At 47.7% G+C, this 22,363-nt stretch overlaps 1 protein-coding gene across 1 annotated transcript in view; it reads left to right on the forward strand.

Annotated features, from left to right (window-relative positions):
* Positions 1-22,363, forward strand: part of LOC102846330 (monofunctional C1-tetrahydrofolate synthase, mitochondrial-like) — a 247,301-nt gene that overhangs the window by 631 nt on the left and 224,307 nt on the right. The window contains exons 2-10 of the mRNA XM_006882798.1: positions 180-739; positions 825-854; positions 6,829-6,854; positions 7,405-7,489; positions 10,355-10,405; positions 10,491-10,544; positions 16,239-16,369; positions 18,631-18,731; positions 21,940-22,076. Of these exons, the coding sequence (XP_006882860.1) occupies positions 180-739; positions 825-854; positions 6,829-6,854; positions 7,405-7,489; positions 10,355-10,405; positions 10,491-10,544; positions 16,239-16,369; positions 18,631-18,731; positions 21,940-22,076 (1,175 nt within the window). The remainder of the gene's footprint in view (positions 1-179; positions 740-824; positions 855-6,828; positions 6,855-7,404; positions 7,490-10,354; positions 10,406-10,490; positions 10,545-16,238; positions 16,370-18,630; positions 18,732-21,939; positions 22,077-22,363) is intronic.

Here is a 22,363-nt window from a genome sequence, read left to right on the forward strand (position 1 = left end):
CGGGCTCGGTTGCGTCCCCGGCGGCTGCATCCCCGGTTCCGCGCGGCTCCACGTGCGCCCTCCCGCGCCGGCTCTGATGCAACCGCGCGGGCGCCGGGCCGGAAGGAGGCGGCGCGGAGGGAGCACGCCAGGGCGAGGCGGGAGAGGGGGGCCCCCCGGCTCTGCTGCTTCTCCCCCAGCCTGGGGCCGCGGCCCTGGACCCCGACATCCCGGCGGGAAGGAGGCGGCTCGGCGGGAGCCCGGGAAAACGAGAGGGCGCCCCGCTCCGCCGCCTCCTCCAACCTGGGGGGATGACCCCGGATCACCCAGCCGGGGCGACCCCTTATGCCTGGACGGGCCTTCCCGGGGGATTACCTTATCCCACCTCCCCGGCCCCACCTCTTTGGACGCGAGAGCCACTTTCCCCTCTTTTCTGGGACAGTTAAAATGGAGCCGGCGGCCCGGTGGTAGAGGATCTGGACGCCTCGTGTCCAGCCGGGGAGCGCGGCGGGGCAGCGCTCTTGTCTCTGAGGTTCCCCGAGATGCACGTGTCACCGGTGGGCGCCCCGAGGCATCCCCGGGACCCCTTTGGTCAGGCGCTCGGTTCAGAGGTGTGTGCACTCCGGGGATCAAGACAGCTCGTTCCGGCGAGGCGAAGCGCAGGCGGGGCCGGAGGTGCCGGGAGAGGCCGCCTCGCCTTCCCGGGAACCGGTGCCTGGTGCAGCCTCCCCGCGCCCAGGGCCGCCCACCACCCCTCTTGGTGGCCGCTCCTTCTCCTCCAGCGTTTATCCTGAAGGAATTGCCTTAACTCCGCTCCTTCCCCCCACCTTTTGCCCCCCCCCCAGCTTTTCACAATGTGGCTGCTGATGCCGAAGGTGATGCTTTCGTTTCGTTTATCTCTTTCCAAATGTTGCATTTTCATTTACTTGCCACCTGTTTGGATGTTTTCATCTTTCTCTCCCGCCTTTTATTTCCTTTTATCTATTTATTTTTATTTATTTGTGGCAGACTGCACAAGTGAGCGCATTAAGTGTGTTCAGATTCAGGGGGTGCGCTCAGAGCAGGGGGCCTGAAGAGTGATCCCTCGGTTTACAACACACCCCACAGGAATCGGGGGCGCCATGTGACCAGGCGGCCAGTAGCTTGTGGCCGGCCTGGTAACTATTGCCCTACATGTTAAAAAAATGTGGTTCCAGGACTTCTTCGTTAAGTCGTCGCTCCCTTTCCACTTTTTCTGCAAGTTCATTAGCCAGCGCAGTGCTCGGGCCATCTTGATGGTTTAGTGGTGAGGGGCTGAAGACAGCTATCTGGGGAACCTTGTCACAACCTCATCTCCTGTTCTCTCTCTGACATGCTCCCCCACCTCCCCAGTTTTTCATTTCTCTTTCATCTGTCCTGGTAACCTGGAATGGAAGCTCATTTAAAAAGTCTCCACCCTGGAAGAGACTGACTTGGACTTTGGATTTAGTGTGATTGGATCCACAACCAGCACCCATGGCAGCAGCAGTTAAGACATCAAAAGATGTGCTGCGTTGGGAAAAGTTGTTGTTAAGGACCTCTCCTAAGAGCTGTGGAGCAAGGATGTCCATTTAAAGACCAAGAAAATACCCAAGCCCTGGTCTATCCAGGGCTCTCCGTGCTTCTACAAGTTAGACAATGAAAAAGGAAGACAGAGAAGAATCAGTGCCTTTAACTTGCAGTGTTGGAGAAGAGCCCGTGGACTGCCACAAGTACAAACTAGTCTGTCCTGGAGCGAGTTGCAACCAGGCTGCCCCTTGGGAGGCAAGGATGCTAAAATTTCATTACACATACTTTGGGCACATGGTCAGGATGGAACAGTCCTTGGAAAAAGACATCTGGGTAAAGTTGAGGGGGAGGGGGAAGACCCTTAGAGAAGTGGGTTGATAAAAATACTCCAACAGTGGACTTGAACATGACAGAAATTGTGAAGACAGGGCAGGGTTCAGATCTGTTGCTCACAGGGTTGGGTTGTAGTTGATCCAGTGGCCCGGAAGGAGAACAACAACAGTAAAGCATCTGTACAGTTGATCACCAGGCCTTTCTTAGACCTCTGGGGGATCGTGCAGTGAACAGCTCAATTCTCCAGTGCTGCTGTGCCAGTGCCTGTTGTGTGTTGTCAAGTTGGAACCAGCCTTTAGCTGCCCCTCCGACAGGTTTTCAGAGGCAGTGTAATCACACAGGATGCTGGGCTTTCTCCTCCAGAGTAGTGGGTGTATTAGAACCGTGTGCTTCCGAATTGGCATCCCTGCTCCTTACCATTAGGCCACGGGGAGGTGGATCAGATGCATGCTCTCAATTTAGTAAGTTGGAAGTCCACGTTGAGGGCGCCAGCTCTAGGGGAAGGGTTCCAGCACAGGCACGAGGACCCAAAGGAGGTGCCCCCACCCCATCTCCCACCCGCTCTCATTTCAATGAATGGTTCCAGAGATGCCCCTTCTCTGCTCTGCTCTCTCTCATCTAGGTGAGACTGAAGGTGTTATATGCCACACTCCAGGGAATTTCTACTTCATCTCTGCCGGGCTGTGTGATTAAGTGTGCTCATCCGCTCATAATCCTTTTACAGCGGTTCTGTTTATCAGATTGCAGGTGATCATTACATAACTTCCCCGTTACATATTCCACATGCTTTGACAGGATGCAGTTCACTCCATGACAGCAGCCAATTAGCAGCCAATTGTGTTAATCTTCTTTAATCATCCAGGGAGACCTCAGTTCTCTAGGTGGTTGTGTGGACAAGTATATAAATTGTAAATTCCCTCAGATGTAACAGGTGGACTGATCATCCCATGAAACCCTGCACACAAGATTTTTCCAGTCCCTTAGCCCTGCTTGTTCTGTGGCTGCATGTTGGGGGCCCGGCTTAGCTGCAGAGGGAGACAGCAGGCTGGAGAGGAGTGGGAGGCTTCCTCTGTTTAGTGAGGATGAAGTTGACGAGACAATTAAAAAAAAATCAGTTAAAGTTTACAAAACAATCTGGTTTTTCAGATTCAGTTATGAATAGAGAAAAGACTTTTTTGTTTTGTTTTAATGGATCTGGAAAATCTGACACACTTGTGGTACTTATAAAATTTCTCAAGCTTAGTGAATCTTTTCTTTCCTGCCTTGCTGGGAATGAGTAACCTCAGAATGTTACAAATGAAATAAGTTGGGGGTGGAGTTAGCTTGTTAGTGTGGAGTATTCCCTGCATTGCTCTCTATTATCTGATAACCCCACCATGTTAAATGCCTGATTACTTTTGAGGGAGCTCTGGTGGCTTTGTAGATAAGGAGGTAGGCAGCTTGAACTACCCAGTTACTTTCCTGAAGAAAGATGAGCTTTCTCCTCTCCTGTCCTGTCCCATTAAGTCAGAACCCACCCATGGCGAATCCTCCAGTGGGATTTTAGAGGCAGTAAATCAAATGGGAGGAGATTGCCCATCTTTCTCCCACAGAGTCCCTGGTGGATTTGAACCACATACCTTTGCATTGGCAGCACAGTTCCTTTACTGCTAAGCCACCAGAACTTGATGCAGGGTCAGCAATGAGTTGGTTCCCTCTGGGGGCAACAAATAAGTGATTACTTTTTGTCTACTGCAGCTTAAAGTCTTGTTACCCTTCATTTTATTAAAGCCACAAGCAAGCTCATCTCTGAAGAAATTATTGATGTCAGTGTGAATATTTTTAGTGCACAAGGGTAGGTTTGAGGCACACACACAAAAATTACAGTTTATAAGGGAACATCTTATACTGCTGTTACAGTTGAGGAAATGGCTTCATAGAAATGAAAGAAATTGCCCATGAAAATGAAAGGCCTCCTGTGTGTGCCTTCAGGGCCAGGCTCCCTCTCAGTGCCCAGAACTACCCTGACACCGTGTTAAAATGCACGTCGCGGGCTCATAAGTCCTCGTTTGTGCCAAGCTCCCCAGATGAAACCTGCAGCCTTGCTGAAAACCACTTGAACCCACACTCTGATGTCTTAGCACAGGGCTGAAGTAAGGAGTTTGCATGGCTGAGTTAGCTGGACCTGCACCCCACTTGTCTGGAATGTCCCCAGAAATTTGTGGTAGACCGGCATTACCAGGCAGAGGACTTGGAATGATCCTTGAGAAGTGATTCCCCAACTTCGTTCTCATTTCTTCTACACAATGATAGTTATTTTGCTGAGAGGGCCTGTTGCTTTATCCACAATGTTTTGAAAAGCAAAGCAAGCAAACACTTTCACTGGGGCATGCAGTTTGATGCTAGTCCTTTCTGCTCCACTCAGTAGAACCCAAGACGTCTAATCCAGGTTAAATGCCCTCCTCTTGCACCAGCTGGAGAATTTGCATTCCTCAGCCAAATTCAGGGCGACAGGCATTGAGTAGAACTGCTTCTAGGGTGTCCCAGGCTCTGAGTCTCTGTGGAAGCAGTCAGCCTCATTTTTCTCCTACAAAGCAGCTGGTGGATTAGAACTACTGACCTTTTGATTAACAACTCAGCATTTAATAAAAAGAAAATCTACATCCTAATGCTTAGTCGGTTGTGCCACCAGGACTCCCAGCCTAACTAAACCAAATGCCAAACCCATCACCGTGCAGTCAATTCCAGCTCCGAGCCGCCTTTTAGTACAGAGTGCAGCTACACCCTTTCCCCGTGGGGCTTCCTAGTCTGATGAGGTGTTGTTCGGCCAGCACAAAGGCAGGAGGTTTGAATCCACAGCTGATCAGTAAGAGAAAGATGGACAGTGTCCTATGCAATTTGTTGTTGTTATGTGCCGTGGAGTCGCTTGCGACTCATAGTGACCCTATGTATTACAGCTCTAAACTCTGTTCTGGGCCAATCTCATTGTCTCTGACACACTCATCCCGATTGTCCCAGTCACCGAATCAATCTACTTTCCAGAGAACCTTCCCCTGCTGCGCCTCCCCTCCACCCTCCCAAGATGTCTTTCTCCAAGGACTGGTCCCTCCTTACAACATGACCAAAGTATGTCAGATGAAGCCTCAGACAGAATCCTTGCCTCCAAGGAGCCATCCAGTTTAACCCTCTGTAGGATGAATCTGTTTGTTTTCCTAGCAGTCCATGGTACATTCAGTACTCGTTTCCAGCACCACAGCTCAAAGGCATCAATTCTCCTTCTATCCTCCTTGGTCATTGTCCAGCTCTCTGACGCATAACAAGTGATTGTGAAGACCATGGCCTGTACCAGATGCACCTTAGTCTCCAGAGACACGCCGTTGCTCTTCAGTACTTTAGAGAGGTCCCTAACAGCAGACTTTCCCATCACAATACAGTCTATGCAATTTACTGCCTCTGAAAACCTGCTGGAGGGTTAGCCAAGAGTTGGTTCCAACTTGATGATACAAAGTAACAATTTTAACAACTGCTGTTTGGAACAAGTAACTGTGTTCCTTAGAGACAAGCTTGGTGAAGTTTTATCTCACATACTTTGGGTATGTTGGCATGTTCCTTGGAAAAGAAGCATCATACTGGGAAGTCAGAGAGGTCAGAGAAAGACAGGAAGATTTCCACGAGGTTGAGGTCATAACTGTGGCCTTGAGCGTGTCAGAGATGAGATGGTGCAGGGTTGGGCAGCGTTCAGATCTAGATGTTCATGGATCTCTGAGAGTCCTAGTCTTTTGTGACTCCGTGGCCTCTGACCACAGTGTTGATGGAAGTGGATCACCAAGGCTTTTCTCCCTTAAACCTTAGACCTGTCCAGTAACCTCCAGGAGCTGACCTGCTGTGCCACCGCGTTTCGGCCACAGCTCTGCTTCACAGATCGGGGTGGGGTGGGGGGCTGATCATGCCTTTCTGCTTTTGGAGGGCTTTTTGGTAGCAACATCTTCACCTTCCTTGGCTCATGAATCATTTTTGGAAACCTGTCAAGATGCCATGGTGAGCCTGTGGGAAATTGAAGACATAACTGAAGCTTGGATGCTGCTCTGGCTAAAGCCTGTGCTGATTATTGTGAGAAAGAGTTTTTTAAAACCAGTCTCTGGTTGTTCCTGTGCTAAGCCAAGCCCAGACTGGCCTCGGTGTGTATACTCAGCTCATGGGGACCCCATTACTTGGCCGCCTGGTGAAGAAACGTCAACCGTAGTGTGACTGAGGCCTTCCTGTACAGCAGACGTGTCCTCAGTCCTCTCACCTCACAGCTCATTTATTGGAGCTGCCTTAGCGTCCCCTCCCACTCCTGGGGACCCCACATAGAGCAGAATGACGTGGGGACTGGTGTCTGCAGCCTTCAAGATTGCTGGTGTATCGAGAGCCCTACTGCAGCCATTGTCTGTTCTGGGTGGCTCCCCCCTCCCCCCAGAGTGCTCATGGGGTGTGCTCCCACGTCTGGTGGAGTCCACTTGTGCCCTAGGCAGTTTTCCATGGCTCATTCTTTAGAAGGAGATTGCCAGACCTTGGGGTGATCTTGAACTTCCACCCTGTTGGTTAGGTGGCAATTGGCTGGCCAGACACTTCCTGTGCTGGTGACCATTCCATTCGGTAGGGCAGTGGTGAAGGTGGAAGCCAAAGTCACTCATTGCAGAAGTCTTTAGAGATTTCACTAGGTCCATCCTAGCCTCCACCACGTAGCCCTCCACCCTCTGCTCTGCTGGTAGGCTGGAGGCTGGGCGACCAGGCACTGGACCTCCAAGGCAGTCCCCCCTAGACTACAGATGTTAAGGAGCGAGGGGTGCTCTCCCTAAAAGCCTTTGGAGTTTGCAAAGCTCTTGTGTGTCTTCAAGTGTCACAGCCACAGTCACTGTCATCTCCTCTGCCGTTCACTCCTGGTCCTTTCTCTAAATTCCAAAACCTCGGATCCCATCTGATCCAACACTGTTGCCTCCCCACCCCTCTCTTTGCCCTTCTCCGCAGTACCTCCTCACTGGCATTCTGTTTCTGTGAGAAAGAGAACCTCAAATGAATTCTGGGGAAGCTATGACTGAGGAGAAGGTTGTTTTAATAAATAGAAATTTTTATTGTCGTAAACTCGTAAACTTGGAAAATGTGAAGAAAAAAATTGGCCTCTAGAAAAATCGCCATTGATATCTAGGTAGATTAAGAAGCCTGGGTTATGTGGTATCTTATGTTTTGGGCTGCTAACCAGAACGTCTGAAGTTCAAATCCACTAGCTGAGAACGATGAGAATATTGTCTCAAAACCTGATGGAGGATGTCGATGAGGGGGTCCTCCGTGAGTGGGGATCAGCTAGACGTGAGTGGCTTTGGTTATGGGCCCTTTTGTCCCCCCTGATTGTTTCTGCATATTTTTCAAACCCGTCTTGTGTCATTTCCACTGTGAGTAGGAGATGGCCTCACCACTATCGTAGCCTTCCACACTCTCCACGTGGAACGCATCTGTCTGTGGTCCAGTTGGTTCACTTACAGTCACAGACTCTAAGGTGGTAAAGTCCATGGTAAAGTCATGACCGAGTTTTTTTTCTTCACGTAGAGAAGTCATTCAGAATTCAAAGGAAGTGCTCACTTTGCTGCAAGAGAAAAACCCCACCTTTCAGCCAGTTCTGGCCATTATTCAGGTAAGGCACTATTATTCCGGTAAGGCGAGCCTGTGGGTCCATTCCTTGATTTCATGCCTTTCAGTGGAGATCAGAGTTGCATGCAAAGACCAGGCTGTGTCTTTTGTCAGAGAATTTCTGTTCTGGTTTAAGGGTTGGAAGAGAGGCCTCACCTGGAAATATTGGAGGTGCCCAGGTATTTGAGCATGTGCTTTTGGGGTTCTAGATGAGAGACCGCTGCATGTGAACCTGAGGTCTTGTGAGTCCTTCCAGGGCCTGGGCAGCTCTCAGAGGTCATGAGCTCGTCCTGGGGGTTCCAGTCTAACTGGAAAGGTGATGAGGAAAGTGAGGAGCAGGACTTCCCTTGTAGGTGAAAGGAAAGCGACAGCTGATCCAGGGACGCTGTGAGCGCGGAGCCCTGGGCCTGCCCGCTCTCCCAGCTCTCCTGCGTTCTGCTCCTGGCAGCAGCCACTTGTGTCACTTTTCTGTCTCTCTCTGCTTGGTTTTTGCCATTGAGTCAAAACTGACCCATAGCTGACCCTCCAGCGGGTTTTCAGAGGCTGTACATCACACAGGGGGAGTTTGCCCGTCCTTTTCCTGAGAAGCATCTGGTAGATTTGAACTGTGTCCCTTTAGGATTGCAGCACAGCGTCCTACCTTTAGGCCACCAGAACTTCATGCTAATGGGGAGTATTTGCATTTTCCTTCTCTTACAGATTTCTCCCTTACTCAGGACTTGCTGTATTTATTAACATATTAATTATTTGAGTGTTCATTTTATACTACTTAAAAAAAAAAGACTAGTCCTCATATTAAGACATATACAGGGAACTCTGGTGGCCTAGTGGCAAGAGCTGCACTGCAGTCCCAGAGGTATGTGGTTCAAATCCACCAGATGCTCTGCTGGAGAAGGAGGGGCAATCTCCTCCTTTGCCAGTCAGATCAGATTTGATGGTACACACACAAATAATAAAATAAAAGACATATATTCTAGTAGTCACATAACCAGTGTCCTTCTATAGGAATGTAGGTGACTTCTCTGAGGTGAAAATGTTCATCAGATGTCTTTAAAGGTGAGAGGAAGAGACATTCACCTTTCTGTGGAGGACAGATCCCAGAAGAAATGGGGGTACCGAACAGCCTACTGCTGTTGGTAAAGGTGTTGGGTGCCATCACGTCCGACCCCGTGTGTAGCACAGTGGAACCAGGCCAGGTCCTGAGCCATCCTCACAGTCGTCTGTGTTTGAGCCACCGTGTCTGTCAGTCCATCTTATTGAGGCTTGTCTTCTTAGCCACCCTCGGCTTTACTAGACATGTGGTCCTCCCTGAAAACCTGCACAAAATATACAAGACAGAATCTCCTCATCTTTGCATCTAAGGAGCTTACTACCAGCTGTCTTCAAGCCAGCTGTACCCTGGCAGGACCTGCGGTCATTCTCACGCCGGAAGGGCTTTGCATTCTTTGCGTATTTGGCTGCAGCCTGTGGCTCACCACTGCTGCTGTTGGCTCCCTGTCTGCTGATTGGCTCACTCTGAGGTAACAGATGCAAAGGGAGCAACAGAGGCAAGCCAAGGCCAAGGCCATGGCCAGCAGCCGGCACAGCCAACACTGTGTGTTCTTGGCATAGCCCTGTGTGGATGTATCCACACAGCAGTCTCCAGTGCCAGCAGGGTGGTTTTTCAAGATTGTAGGGCTCCGTGTGCTCCAGTTCTTTAGGGTCTTTATCCACGCCCCCTTAATAGAGAAAGACGATTAGAAAAGGAGAGACAATCAGATTATGATGTGAGCTTTGGCCTCTTTACTCATTAGCTTTCTACATCCCTCACCTCAAGGAAGCAGCCATGGACTCCAGCACGTGACAGCCACGTATGTGTCAGAATAGAACCAGGTTCTGTGTTGTTATCTGTGTCAAGTATGAGTCTTAGTGAACCTATGAACAACATAGATCTGAGCCCTGTCCTATCCTGTGCCGACCTCACAACTCTGCCACACTCAAGCCCATTGCTGCAGTCACTGTGTCAGTGCACCTGGTTAAGGCTCTTCCTCTCCTTCACTGTCCCTCCACCTTTCCAACATGATGTCCCTCTACAAGGAATAGTCTTTCCTGACAACATGCCCAAAGTATGTGAGATGAAGCTTTATCATCTCTGCTTCCAAGGAGCACTCGGGCTGCACCTTCTCCAAGACATAGCTGTGTGTTCTTTTGCTGTCCATGGGATACTCGGCACTCTTCTCCCACACCATGACTCAAAGCATCAATTCTGCCATTCTTATTCGTTGTCCAGCTCTCATATTCCTAGCAAGTGACTGAGGAATGTGAATCATGTTCTGTAGGATTTTAAGGACTAGTTTTTCAGAAGTAGATTGCCAGCCTTTTCTTCCGTGTCACCTCCGGATGCCTTGAGACCTTCAGTGAACTCGGCATCTGAGCTTGTTAATAGTTTTCACCATCCAGAGATTCCAGCTTTCCATGTTAGGACATCATTTCAGTGTCTGTTGGTGGGACCCTCACTTATAAAAGGGGGTGCTGGTGGTGTTGACCAGAGGGCAGTGTGCAGCTGACCCAAAGATGGTGCTTCCCTGGCATTTTGGACCCATCAGCTGCTTCGAGGGAGGAAGACTCCTCTTGTTTCCAGCCTTGGAAAACCCGCTGGTGCGTCAGCTGTGGTTCTGACTCACAGGCAGTGCCCTTGACCTTTGACTTCCTTTATATGCTGAAAGCTCGAGAATGAAATCAGCCCACGTTTCTGTGCGCCAGGATTCTTTTCTGTGCTTTCTTTATCATCTTTGCAGTTGGATAGAGTGTATTCATAGAATGAGTGTCGTGTTATGTGCTGTTCCGGGAAGATGTCTATGTTTTCACATCCTTCTCCTTCTCTCCCAAGGCAGGTGAAGACAACCTGAGGCAGAAAATAAACCAGAACTTGGCTGAGGAGGTGAGTCTCGCTGCGTGTTAAGAGCTCTGTGGTGGTTTTCAGGGGTGCGTTCTCCCCGTGACAGGTGTCTTTGTTCTCTTCTCAGGCTGGTCTGAGCATCACCCACCTCTCTCTTCCTCCAGAGAGCAGCGAAGATGAGGTGAGTCCCAGCTGGCATTTACACTCCTCAGGGGTGCAAGTGGTACAGTGGTTAAAGACAGCTCTTCCGAATGGAAGGGTTCATGGTTCGAAGCCATCCAAGTGGCTCCACAGGAGACGAAGCTGGCAGTCTGGTCTCCATAAAGGTGACAGCCTCTGGGCATTCTGTTCTGTCACAGGGTTGCTAGGATTTGAACTCAGTTTGATGGCACATGGCAACAGCATTCAACGTTTGTATTCAGCTTTTTTACAAACCTGAATTCAACTCTCCACACAATGCTGTGAAGTTGGAACTGATTCCCCGCTGACTCAGCATTGGTTTTCTGAGACTGTCAATCGGATGGGCTTTCTCCCCATCCGTCTTTCCCCCTGGAGTTGTTGGTGTATTTGAACCCTCAGAGGTGTGTGGCCTTTGAGGTAGCAGCAGATCTCCTTTTGAACGAGGCTTCTGGAAGTCTCTTCTTTAGACCTGTTATGTGCCCTCGATTGAAAGCGACTCGTAGCTGATGCCCTAGTGTGGGTTTTCAGAGGCTGTAAATCCCCCAGGAGGAGATTGTCTATCTTTCTCCCTTGGAGAAGCTGGTGGATTTGAACCATGTACCTTAGGATTGGCAGCACAGCTCCTTCATTACCGCTAGGCCACCAGAGCTCCCTACTAGATTTTTTCACATTTCTTTGTGTGACTGGAACAGATTCAGCTTACTTCTCTTGTCACTGCTAAAGGTGTGAAATCTCTCACCTGACTGTGTCTGAATTTTGGGGAAACATGACCTCTTCTCTTTCATATGAATGCTCCTTGATCTCTTTCACGTTTATGCCTGTGTGTTTACCAAAGACTTGACTCGGTTATTTTGGGTGTATTTCTTTTCTTTCTTTTTTTAATTTAAATATGGAACACTTCACTAATTTGTGTGTCATCATTGCGCAGGGGCTGTGCTAATCTTCTCTGTATCATTACAGTTTTAGTATATGTGCTGCCAAAGCGAGCACATTTGGTGTATTTCTTCCACTGACGTTAGCAGTTGTATCTAGAGGAGACCATCTGGCTGGATTGTTCTAATTCTCGCTCTGTGCTGACAGCTTGTTTGAACTTTACCTAGTTTATGTTGTTTTTTTGGGGTTTTTTTTTACATCTCTGGGTCATGATTGCTGTAAAGGGTTCTGACCCCAGCTACCCCGACTTAGACCAAACTTCACAGGTTAAGGTATGGCCCTCTGGACAGCTGTGGTCCATGACATCAGACAGAACCTCCAAATTCAGGGCTTACTGGGGCCACTGTCCCACCCAGCTGGCTTAGATTTGGAGCCTCCACTATTCAGCCCAGGTTCAAGAATTTGCTAGATAGTGTGTTTGACGTGCAGGTAGTATAGCACTGGTCTGTGCGTTGCTGTACAGAGGTAACTCGTGGTTGCTGTGATGCTGAAGCCTGTGACAGTGATGTGCCAGTCGTGGTAATGGGCACCCATGGTGGACAGTGTTGGCTGGAGCTTCCCGACTAAAACAAGCCTGGAAGCAGGAGCGGCATCCACTTCCAGAATGGCTTGCCTCTGGAAACTCTATGTACGAACAGTGCTCAGGCTGTTTGTTCATAGGGTCGCTATGAGTCGTCTACGACTCGAAGGCATTAAACAACAACAACAGTGTCATGTTGTTGTGATGTACTATCAAGTCTAATCTGACTCCTGGTTGACTCTCCAGTGGGTTTTCAGAGGCAGTAATCCCACGCGAGGAGATTGCTCATCTTTCTCCCACAGAGCAGCTGGTGATTTGAACTATGTGCCTTTGGGTTGGCAGTGCAACTTCTTACCATTAAGCCACCAGAGCAAATAAGATATTTGTTAAAGTAGTAAGAGTAGAGATCCAGACTCTGGGACAGTAGCAGTATCTCATCTTCCTCGTGGCACTAATTAGAAGACCTGTGTTTTATGACATTTAATTGTTTTTCCCTCTAATAAGTAAAAGGGCAAACAGTGTAAAAAGTATCATGAAAGGAATACTTAAAAGCAAAAGGATGTGAGTGATGTAAGTTGTATTTCTTGCTCTACTTTCTCTTTCTCGCCTTCAAGCAAGCATCCCTAACATGTTTGAATTTTTCTGATTGTCTCACTGCTGAACTTAGATTGTCTAATGTTAAAGAACTTGGGAAGTGCTGTGCTCAGTTTTAGTACAGCAAAATGGATGCGTTTCAGAAGAGGCAAAAGGGCATTTTAGTAGGGGAAGGTCGGGGAGGGTTGTACGGTGAAGTTTCCCTGTCATCTCCCTGTGACATCAGGACACATCCTCTCTTGAGGATGTCATCTCTCTTGAGTTTTACTGGTGTCTCATTGTGTGGCTCCAGTGATTGCATCATTAACCATGTCATTGAACTCACTCTGAAGCCCCCATACAGTGCCTGGTGCATCTTTGCATGATGGCCAGCCCCCACTATGACCAGTGCAGTCAAGGCCCACTGAAAAAGAAAATACTCCACTCTCTCAGGAAATTCAAGAGTTTACTAGACAGAATATCCAGGCAGAGTTAATGTTTCACTCCACCGTTGCCTTCATGACAGTGAGTGCAGGACAAGGATGGGGTGATCGTTAGCTCTCCGAGCACTATCCTCTGAATCCCTCAGAACCATGCTGGGGACAGATAGGAATATCCAGAGACTTCCTTCTCTCACGGTGGCATGTGATTTAGTTACTACTGCCCCCCAAAGTTGTATGTGAGGTTTGTGTGTGTTGGGGTTGGCTTGGTAGCATCCAACAAGCCAGAAGATGCAGCTGCCTTTACAAGGGTCTCTTCACATCTAGAAGAAACAGTCTCCCCCAAGCAATAATGACACTGGACTGAGGACGACACAGGCCGATGGCTAGCTGGTGAAGATTTGGTTTCATTTGGTGTGATACTCAGAGGAAGCCCTTCAAGGAACAGAATCTTAAATAACCCAGAAGCTCCTTTTTCTTCTGCCATGTGATTGAATTGCTATGACTCACCGTAACCCTGTCAGCAACAGCTCTGAACTTGACCCTATCTCATCCCTTTCTCGGCATCTCTGATACACTTAGGCCCACTGTTACAGTCCCTGTGTCTATCCATCTTGTTGAGGGTCTTTGTCTCTTTGACTGACCCTCTACCTTTCCAAGCATGATGTCCCTTTCCGAGGACTTCCCCTCCTAACAGCAGGCCCAGAGGACGACAGGCGAAGGTGCCCAGGATGGTGAAGCCACATACAGTCTAGAAGTAGATGGTCCTGGTTGGTGTCATGGCGTCACAAAGTCATTAGAGACCTTGTGTCAGGTAACGTGGCTCTTTGTTAAGTTACCTCACAGCCCAAGGTGGCAGCCTGACCTCTGCATCAACTGCTCTGCAGAGGGAACTCTGGTGGCGGAGTCCGCGGGGAGTCGTGCTCGGGACCCACAAGCCACGCCTCTGGCTGTTCCCATCCACCAGCGTCTCCGTGGGACAGAGACGGACAGGCTTCTCCCGTGTGATTTACAGCCTCCTGAAAACCTGCTGGAGGGTCAGCTACGAGTCAGTTCTGACTTGACGGGAATGAGAATGAGTAAAAACAGTGATACATGGGGATTTCAGTGCCTGCTTTTTTCTGAAATAGATCCCCAGGCCCTTCCTTCCCGTCACCCCTGGGAGGACACTAACCGCTCTGACCTTTTGATTAGCAGCCAAGGGAAGTGCATCACCCATTTATATCACCCTGGAACTCCTACCAACATGAGTTTCGTTAGGAATTGAAACATAAATTGTAAACCACCCGTGCTTCTACGTGGGCTGGTCTCATAGTTGTTGTAATTGTTATATGCCTGTGACTCACAGCAACCTGTGAACAGCGTCTCTGAGCCCTGCCCTGTCCTGAGCCAACCTCACCATCTCTGCACACTTGACCCCATTGCCACAGGCACTGTGTCAATGATGCATCTCATCCCATTGCCACAGGCACCGTGTCAGTGATGCCTCTCATCCAGGGTCTTCCTCTTCTTTGCTGATCCTCCACCCTTCCAAGCATGATGTCCTTCTCCAAGGAGTGGTCCCTCCTGGCAACCTGTCCAGAGTGTGTGAGATTGAGCTCTCTTATTTAGAAGCAATCATGTGGGTCGGTAGGAAGAAATCAGTGTCTTATCTCCTGTCACAAACAGAAGAACATGGAGACAGGATGAAGCATTGCTTATTGTACAGCATAGACAATGGTGAGTTACTACCTACGTGCCGTATAGTACACCTTTGTCCTTGACCCAGATCATGTGGCGCTGGCGCTCGGAGGCTGTAATCTGTTGTGTGCTAACCTGTAGCCTGCGAGTCTCCTGGCTCAAGTCCTCCAGTGCCTCCGATGGAGAAAAGATGGGAAGTGAGCAGTCTCCTCCTGTTAAGATTCACAGCCTTGGAAACTCAGGGGAGGAGGGTGGCTGTGAGCGGGACAGGTTGGAATCGACACAGTGGTGGTGTCCTTGAGATGGTGTGTGAGGCGAAGCTTCACCTTCCTGAGAAGCTGTGAGCCTGTTAGACTGTGATCCTGTGAGGAAGGGTCAAACCTTGGAGAAGAACATCATGCTTGGGAAGGTGGGGGGTCAGTGAAAGAGAGGAAGACCTTCAACAGGACGGACTGACACAGAGCCTGTCAGCATGGGGTAGAATGTATCAGAAGGGTAAGGACGGCACAGGTTAGGCAGTTCAGAGCTGGTGTTCCTTAGGGTTGCAATGAGTCATCACGCTCAGCATCATGTAACAGCAGCAAACACTGCCTGTTGCTCTGCACGCAGCAGTCACTGCGGGTGAATGGCGTAATAGAGCAGTCTGTTTCCCGGAAGATTTGCAGCCGTGGGCTCTTTATGAGGCAGCCTTGCCCTGTCCTCACAGAGCCCTGGAAGTCAGAACTCACTTGGTTACTGTAGAGTGATTGTTTAGGTCTAGAAGGGCTGGGCACTTAGAATTGTCAGCCTTTGGAAAGGCTTCTGGGGGCCATGCAGGTCCAAAGAGCATGAGGAACTACATGAGGGCTTTGGGAAAGTCATGATTGTTGGGCTGTTGTTGCTCCTGTGTGTTTGAAGCGCCGGTATGGTAAGCTGTGGATGCCTGAGATGCTCACGCTGTACTTGTGTGATTCCAAGCCAGCAGTGGGTCCCGTTCAAAATATGACTGTCTCTTTGTCCTTTAAGAAGCCTAATGCCCAAGGAGCTCTGGTGGCCTAGTGGCAAGAAGCTGCACTGCAATCTCAGAGACGCATGGTTTGAATCCACCAGATGCTCTGCTGGAGGAGGGACAATCTCCTCCTGTACTCGTCAAATCTGATTTGACAGTACGTGCACACACACACACACACACACACACACACACACACACAAAATAAATAAAAGAATAATTCTTGATTCTACACCTAAAAAAAAAGAAACCTAATATGTGTTGATCTTTTGTTTCACTGGGTGCTTTTCCCGAGTAGCAAGTAGGGCCATAAGAAAAAACCAAAGAGAAGCCACTAAGGAAACTGAGGCAGGCTTTTGAAAAACGTTTTTCTTTCGAAATATGATGATTAGAGGACTAGGCTCTGTTGTGCCTTGTACCACACCCCCCAACACAAAAGAACAACTCCAGCAGACACGTATTGAATGAGTCCATGCTTTTTTTAAAAGAAAACTTCCTTTCTTGGTGTTATTTTCAGAAACCTGAATTTTGGTTTGTGGCTTTGTCCCCCTGCGCCTTTAGATTATAGATGAAATCTTGAAGGTCAATGAGGACATCCGAGTCCACGGCCTGGCCCTTCACGTCTCCGATAACACAAACGCGTTTAGCAGCAAGGTGCTGAATGCCCTGAAGCCAGAGAAAGATGTGGATGGGTAAGAAAATCGAAAAGAATTCTGTTTTTGCTAAATCAAGTTTTCCACTGTGTTCCCCCTCCCAAATTATTTTGATTTGTTTTACGGATGTCAGTAATTTAAAAGAGAGGCTATTTTAAAATAACTAGTGATTTGAGGGATTTGATGATTTTAAATTCTGTCTCAAGAAAGCTCCTTATTACGGAAAACACATCAGGTTTTTTTATAGGGCGTAGGCTCCCAGTGGACAGATTGGTGGCTGGGCTCCACCAGCCACTATGGTGGAGAGGGACGTGGCAGGCGGCATCAGGCATCCTCTGTATGGATTCACGGCTCTGGCACCTGATAGGACAGTTTTTGTCCGTCCTGCGGGGTGGCTGTGAGTCAGAGTGGCTTACTTGGTTTGTGTGACCTTGTAAATCACCTCCTTGCACCATCAGGTTCATTTGCTAAGCTGCTGTCTGGTTTATAGAATCAGCTCTTCCAGTAGTTCCTGCCTGGGATAAAGGATTTGCACTCGGCTAATAACCAGGATCTCCTCCCCCAGGGGTGCTGGCAGCCGCCCTCTGTAAAATCCCAGCCTTTAGGACTCTATGGAGCAAAGCCCTGGGAGTGGACTCAATGGCCCTGGTGTGGGTTTTTAAACTCTTCTAATAGTGTTTCTTGGTAATGCTACCAAATTAGCAAAAAGGACAGAACTTAAGATCCCAAAACCAGAGTTCCCGATAGAACCATATTCTCCCTTAGCCCTGGGCCTTTCAGCAAGAAAGAAACCGTTTCCTTAATGACTCATAGTTTTGTTTGAACATTGTTTGAACAGAAATAGGAAGTTCTGAGACTTGACTCATCCCGTGGTCCGATACAGACTCCTCAGGACGAGGAGTGTTGTCCATCCACTGTGCTCTTACTCATGTGGAAACAGAAGCGACATTGTGTCCTGTGGCCAGAAAGAACACAGTGCCATTAGGGATACAAGGCGAATGGCAGCCTTGTAAAGTCAGACAGCCAGACCGGTATTTCCTGCAGGGACTGGGCCGAGGGCAGTGTCAGGCTGCCAGGTACCCAGGCGTCCTCCAGCCGTTAACTGTCGCTCAGCCGTAGGGTAAACCCGGCTGCAGGTTCAAAAGCTCTCAGAAGAACTGCCGGCCTTATTGTAGACTGATGGTAAAGGATGAGAAGTCCTAATTAATGAGAACACTTCAGAACTTTTAAATCGTTTATGAAAAGAGGGCATTATGTCACTACTTCTAACTGTCTCCGTTCCAGTACCCGCCTGGACGAGACCATTAATTTAGCTGGATTGTTTGGGCATGTTAAGGGAGGTGATGGAGGAAGGGCACCAGTGCTCTTGATTTCCCCAGGAGCTATGTCCTGAGGTCAGGAGGGAGTCAGACCTGTGGACTCCAGGTCTCGTATGGTCTCGCCTGATGTGTGAGATTGGTTCTAACTGGTGGTGTATTGAGATGTGAATTTTCCCAAGGGTTGAGGGGGTTCTGTGAGGTAGATCAGTGGTAGAATTCTTACCTTCCACTCAAGAGTCCTGGGTTTAATTCCTAGCGAATGCACCTCTAAGTGCAGCCTCCACTTGTCCTTGGGTGGAGGAGGCCTGTGCATGGCTAGAGTGCTGACAGATCTCAGTACAGTGTCTAGACTAAGGAGGAGTAGCAAGAAAGGCCTGGTGATCTAATTCTGAAAATCTCACGGATCCCAAAGTTCTTAGCCAATTTGTCCGTGAGGTCACTCTGTTTTGGGGAACAATTTGACAGGAGCTAGCAATAACATGTGCTGTACCGAAGAACAACTGTATGGTTTCTAGAGTGCTGTTCCATTGTAGTTCATTGAAAGGTCTTCACTATAGTCCACAGAATAATGCCCGCTGTAATCATTGTGGTCATTGAATGGGGCTGTCCACAGAACAGTTGTTCATGTTCTGGATTGCCATGCCATTCCTCAGAAGCCATTCCATTGTAGTCCACTGAATGGCGCTTTCTAGAGTTGTAAGGTGACTTCCTGCACAGCTGATTCAGTTACCTGCCAGAATGAGAGAACCAGAACCCTCCAGGCTGTCCCAACTCATAAGGATTAGAGTGTCATTTCCTGAGGGATGATTACGCTACGAGGTTAATATCCTTTATTTTCAGCCCAGTCTTTAATGTGTAGCTCGTATATACTGTCTCTCAGACATGAACTGCATGGGACGCGGGGCTGTTACATGTGATTACACACGAGTGCGTTTTGACCAGGCTTTGTCTCACCTGTGCCTTTTTTTTTCTTCGATTCAGAGTGACAGATATAAACCTGGGGAAGCTAGTACGTGGGGACGCGCATGAGTGCTTTATTTCACCCGTTGCCAGAGCTGTCATTGAGCTGCTTGAAAAATCAGGTATGATGAGCCATCAGAAACATTATTTCCATTTTTCAGTAAAAGGGTTTGTTTCTGGAAGATTCTATTTGAAATATAGAAATGTCATTCATTATGGGGTTGCTTTATTTTTTTGTGTGTGTTTTGGAGGAGGAGGTGTGAAGGACTAGCTGCATATTTTTCTGTTACTATTAGTGTGTTGGAGTTAGTGAGACTGACTCAGGACATGGAAAGGTTCAGAGCTGTGGTACATAGGGTTGCTGTACATCGCAGGCAACTCAATGGCGCATAACAACAATAACATACTATGACAGGTTTGGAAGCAGGAGTGGCATCCACTTTCTAAATAACATGCCTCCAGAAACTTTATGAACTTCAGTAAATGTTGATAGTTGCTGAGGGGCTTCAGGCCTTTTGTTCATAGGGTCGCTAAGAGTCATGCTTAACTTGAAGACAATCAACAACAACAGCAACATTAGATTATAATTTCAAAGATTGAATTCGTGAAGTTGACCATTAACCTGTTTTAAATAGATTCTCGGTTTCTCTCAAGAGACAGTCACAATACAATAACCTCATTGACAAATGTTTTAAAGTTTCTCAAATCTATATGTCATCCTAGATAAAACATTAGAACTGGTGGTGTAATAGATAATATATTAGCCTGCTGAAAGACAGCTCAGCAGTTCATATCCACCAGCTGCTCCATGTGTGAAAGATTGGCAGTTTCCCATAAAGATGTTGGGAATTCGCTGGAGTGTTGCTGTGAGTCTGAACCAACTCAGCAGTAATGGATTTATGTTTAGATAAGACAAGACTGAAGTGAGAAAACTGTAAGATAACTTAGGTAGGAACAACTAGATTGGGATTTTTAGTGGGCAGAATTCTTAACCAATTCATCTCTGTGTGGATCCTAACAAATTATTATGGGTCGCATTAAGAAGAATGAGAATGACCGAATATGTGATTATGCTCATGCAAAACCTATACATAGGCTTATTAGCTGTTGGCTGAACGAAGGAACACTGCGTGGTTTAAAATCAGGAAAGGTCTGTATCAAGGTTTTGTCCTTTCTCCATACCTGTTCAGTCTGTTTGCTGAGCAAGTCATTTGAGAAGTTGGACTGTATGAAAAACATACATGTGGCATCAGGGTTGGAGGAAGACTCATCAACAACCTATTATACAGGTGAAACAGCCTTACTTGTTGAAAGTGAAGAGGCCTTGAAACACCTGGTGCAGAAACTCAAAGACCACAGCCCATGATGAGCTCTGGTGGCCTAGTAGCAAGAAGCTGCATTGTAAGCCCAGAGGTGAGCAGTTTGAATCCACCAGATGCTCTGCTGGAGAAGGAGGGACAATCTCCTCCTGAACCCGTCAGATCTGATTTGACGGTACACACACACAGAGAGAAATAATAAAAGTAAAAATAAAATGAAAATAAAATTTTAAAAAAGACCACAGCCCTCAATGTAGATGACATCTCAAGTTGAAGAAAATAAAAAAAAATCCTTACCCCCCAGCCCTGTGGACATCATGAGAAGAAACTGAAGTTGTCAGTGATTTTATTTTACTTAGATCCACAGTCAGCATCCATGATTATAGCAGTCAAGATTCAGAAGACATGTTGATTGGGAAAATCTGCTGTCAAGGACTTCTCTAAGTGGCAAAGAGCAAGGATGTCAGTTTAAAGACTAAGGGGTACCTGCTCCACCTAGGATGCTTCCTACAGGCAAGGATGGTGAAAACGTCATCTCATACGCATATTGTCAGGAGGGGCCAGGCCTCGGATAAAGACATCGTGCTGGGAAAGAGAAGAGGAGAGGAGGGCTCTTAACAAGGTTGTTGACTGCAGTAATGGGCTCGAGCGAGTCGGAGAGTATGATGAGGGTGGTGCAGGAAGGTTCCAATCTGTTGTTTGTAGGGTCACTGTGAGTTGTGATGGGCTTGCTGCACATAACAACGACCACAACAACAGGGAGCTCTAGTGGTGCAGTGGTAGTGTACATGGCTACTAACGAGAAGGTCAGCAGTTTAAACCTCCTGGCTCTTCCACCGCTGGATAATCTGGTTAGTGATCCTTAGCTCCTGGAATATAAATTTCGGAAAGAAAATAAATTACAGCTAATATAATAGCATGGTCAATTCTAAAAAGAAATTCAGCTAGGCCTGAGAACCAGAAATGTTTGTGGAGAAAATTTTAGTTAATTGCATCTGCTTTTGTATAGTCAAAGCCTTGGGAATCCTCTGGAGAAGTCTCTTCTGTTCCTTTAGGCTTGCTGTGAGTGAGAAGCAACTGGTGGGTAGCGAGATCTTCTTTTGCTTTTGGTTGAAGGTTTTTCTTAGTTGACTCCTGGAGTAAGTGTTCTTTAGAGGCAAGGATGGTGAAATGTCATCTCACTGCCTTTGGACACATTATCAGAGGGGACAGGTCTGGGAAAAAGAAATGTTGGTAAAAGTTGAGGGTTGATGAAAGACAGGAAGGCCCTCAACAAGATAAATTAAAACTGCAACCGTGGGCTTTGGGCATAGCAGAGAATGTGAGGCTGGTGCAGGAAAGGACACGGCTGTGATCTGTAAGTCATATTGAACTTGACGGTGTCTAACAACGATAAAGCAGAGTGCATAAGAATTCAACTAACAAAATTTTTCTCTACCCTCAATGGAACAGAAAAGAGACTTTCAGTGCCCTCTTGCCCTCATAAGCATGCACATACCTTATTTTTTAAAAAAATCCCCAAATGTAAATATGTGCTATATCTTAAAAAATTAGTTTTAAAGATTTGCTAATAGATCAATAACCTGGAATTCTCTCACATAATGTAAGTTTTCCTTTCATCAGATCATTGGGACAGTGATTCTGAGCTCTTCTACCATAACATTCTGCAAGAAAGTAAAACAGTGGCTGATAGAAAGTCAGCTAGGAGAATTAGAACCAGAAGTACCAGTTTTATAGAAGTCTTGTTGTTGTTGTTTAATGCCGCCGAGTCATAGACGACTCATAGCGACCCTGTGAACGAACAGCCTGAGCACTGTTCGTACATAGAGTTTCCGGAGGCAAGCCATTTCGGAAGTGGATGCCGCTCCTGCTTCCAGATAGAAATCGTAGCTTATATTTATTGTAAGTTGGCGTGGAAAAGGTTAAGTTTTAAATGGGTATTTTCCCTCTGTTACAGCTGGGTGAGATGAAGGAGCTGACTTTTTGAGGATGTGTTGAATTTCTTTGGTAGGGATCAACTTAAATGGAAAGAAGATCTTGGTGGTCGGGGCGCAGGGGTCGCTGGAGGGTGCTGTGCAGTGCCTGCTCCAGAGGAAGGGCGCCATGACGATGAGCTGCCAGTGGGAAACCCCTCAGCTTCAGAGTAAGGTAAGCCTCTCGCGTGTTGGCAAAACATCACCCACAAACAAGTAAATGTCTTAGGAAGGAGGGAAGACTTCACACGTGTCAGCTGAGCATTTCACTTAAGACATAGATAAAGGATAAGGGAAAATTTTTTTTTAATTTTTTTTATTATTATGTTGCATATGTGTGTCTGTGTACCGTCAGATCAGATCTGACTGGTACAGGAGGAGATTGTCCCTCCTTTCCTGGCAGAGCATCTGGTGGATTCGAACCATGCGTCTCTGGGATTGCAGTGCAGCTTCTTGCCACTA

The sequence above is a fragment of the Elephantulus edwardii genome, unplaced genomic scaffold (genome assembly GCF_000299155.1).
Source record: "Elephantulus edwardii isolate Elephantulus edwardi_28Jun2011 unplaced genomic scaffold, EleEdw1.0 scaffold00024, whole genome shotgun sequence".
Taxonomy (NCBI): domain Eukaryota; kingdom Metazoa; phylum Chordata; class Mammalia; order Macroscelidea; family Macroscelididae; genus Elephantulus; species Elephantulus edwardii.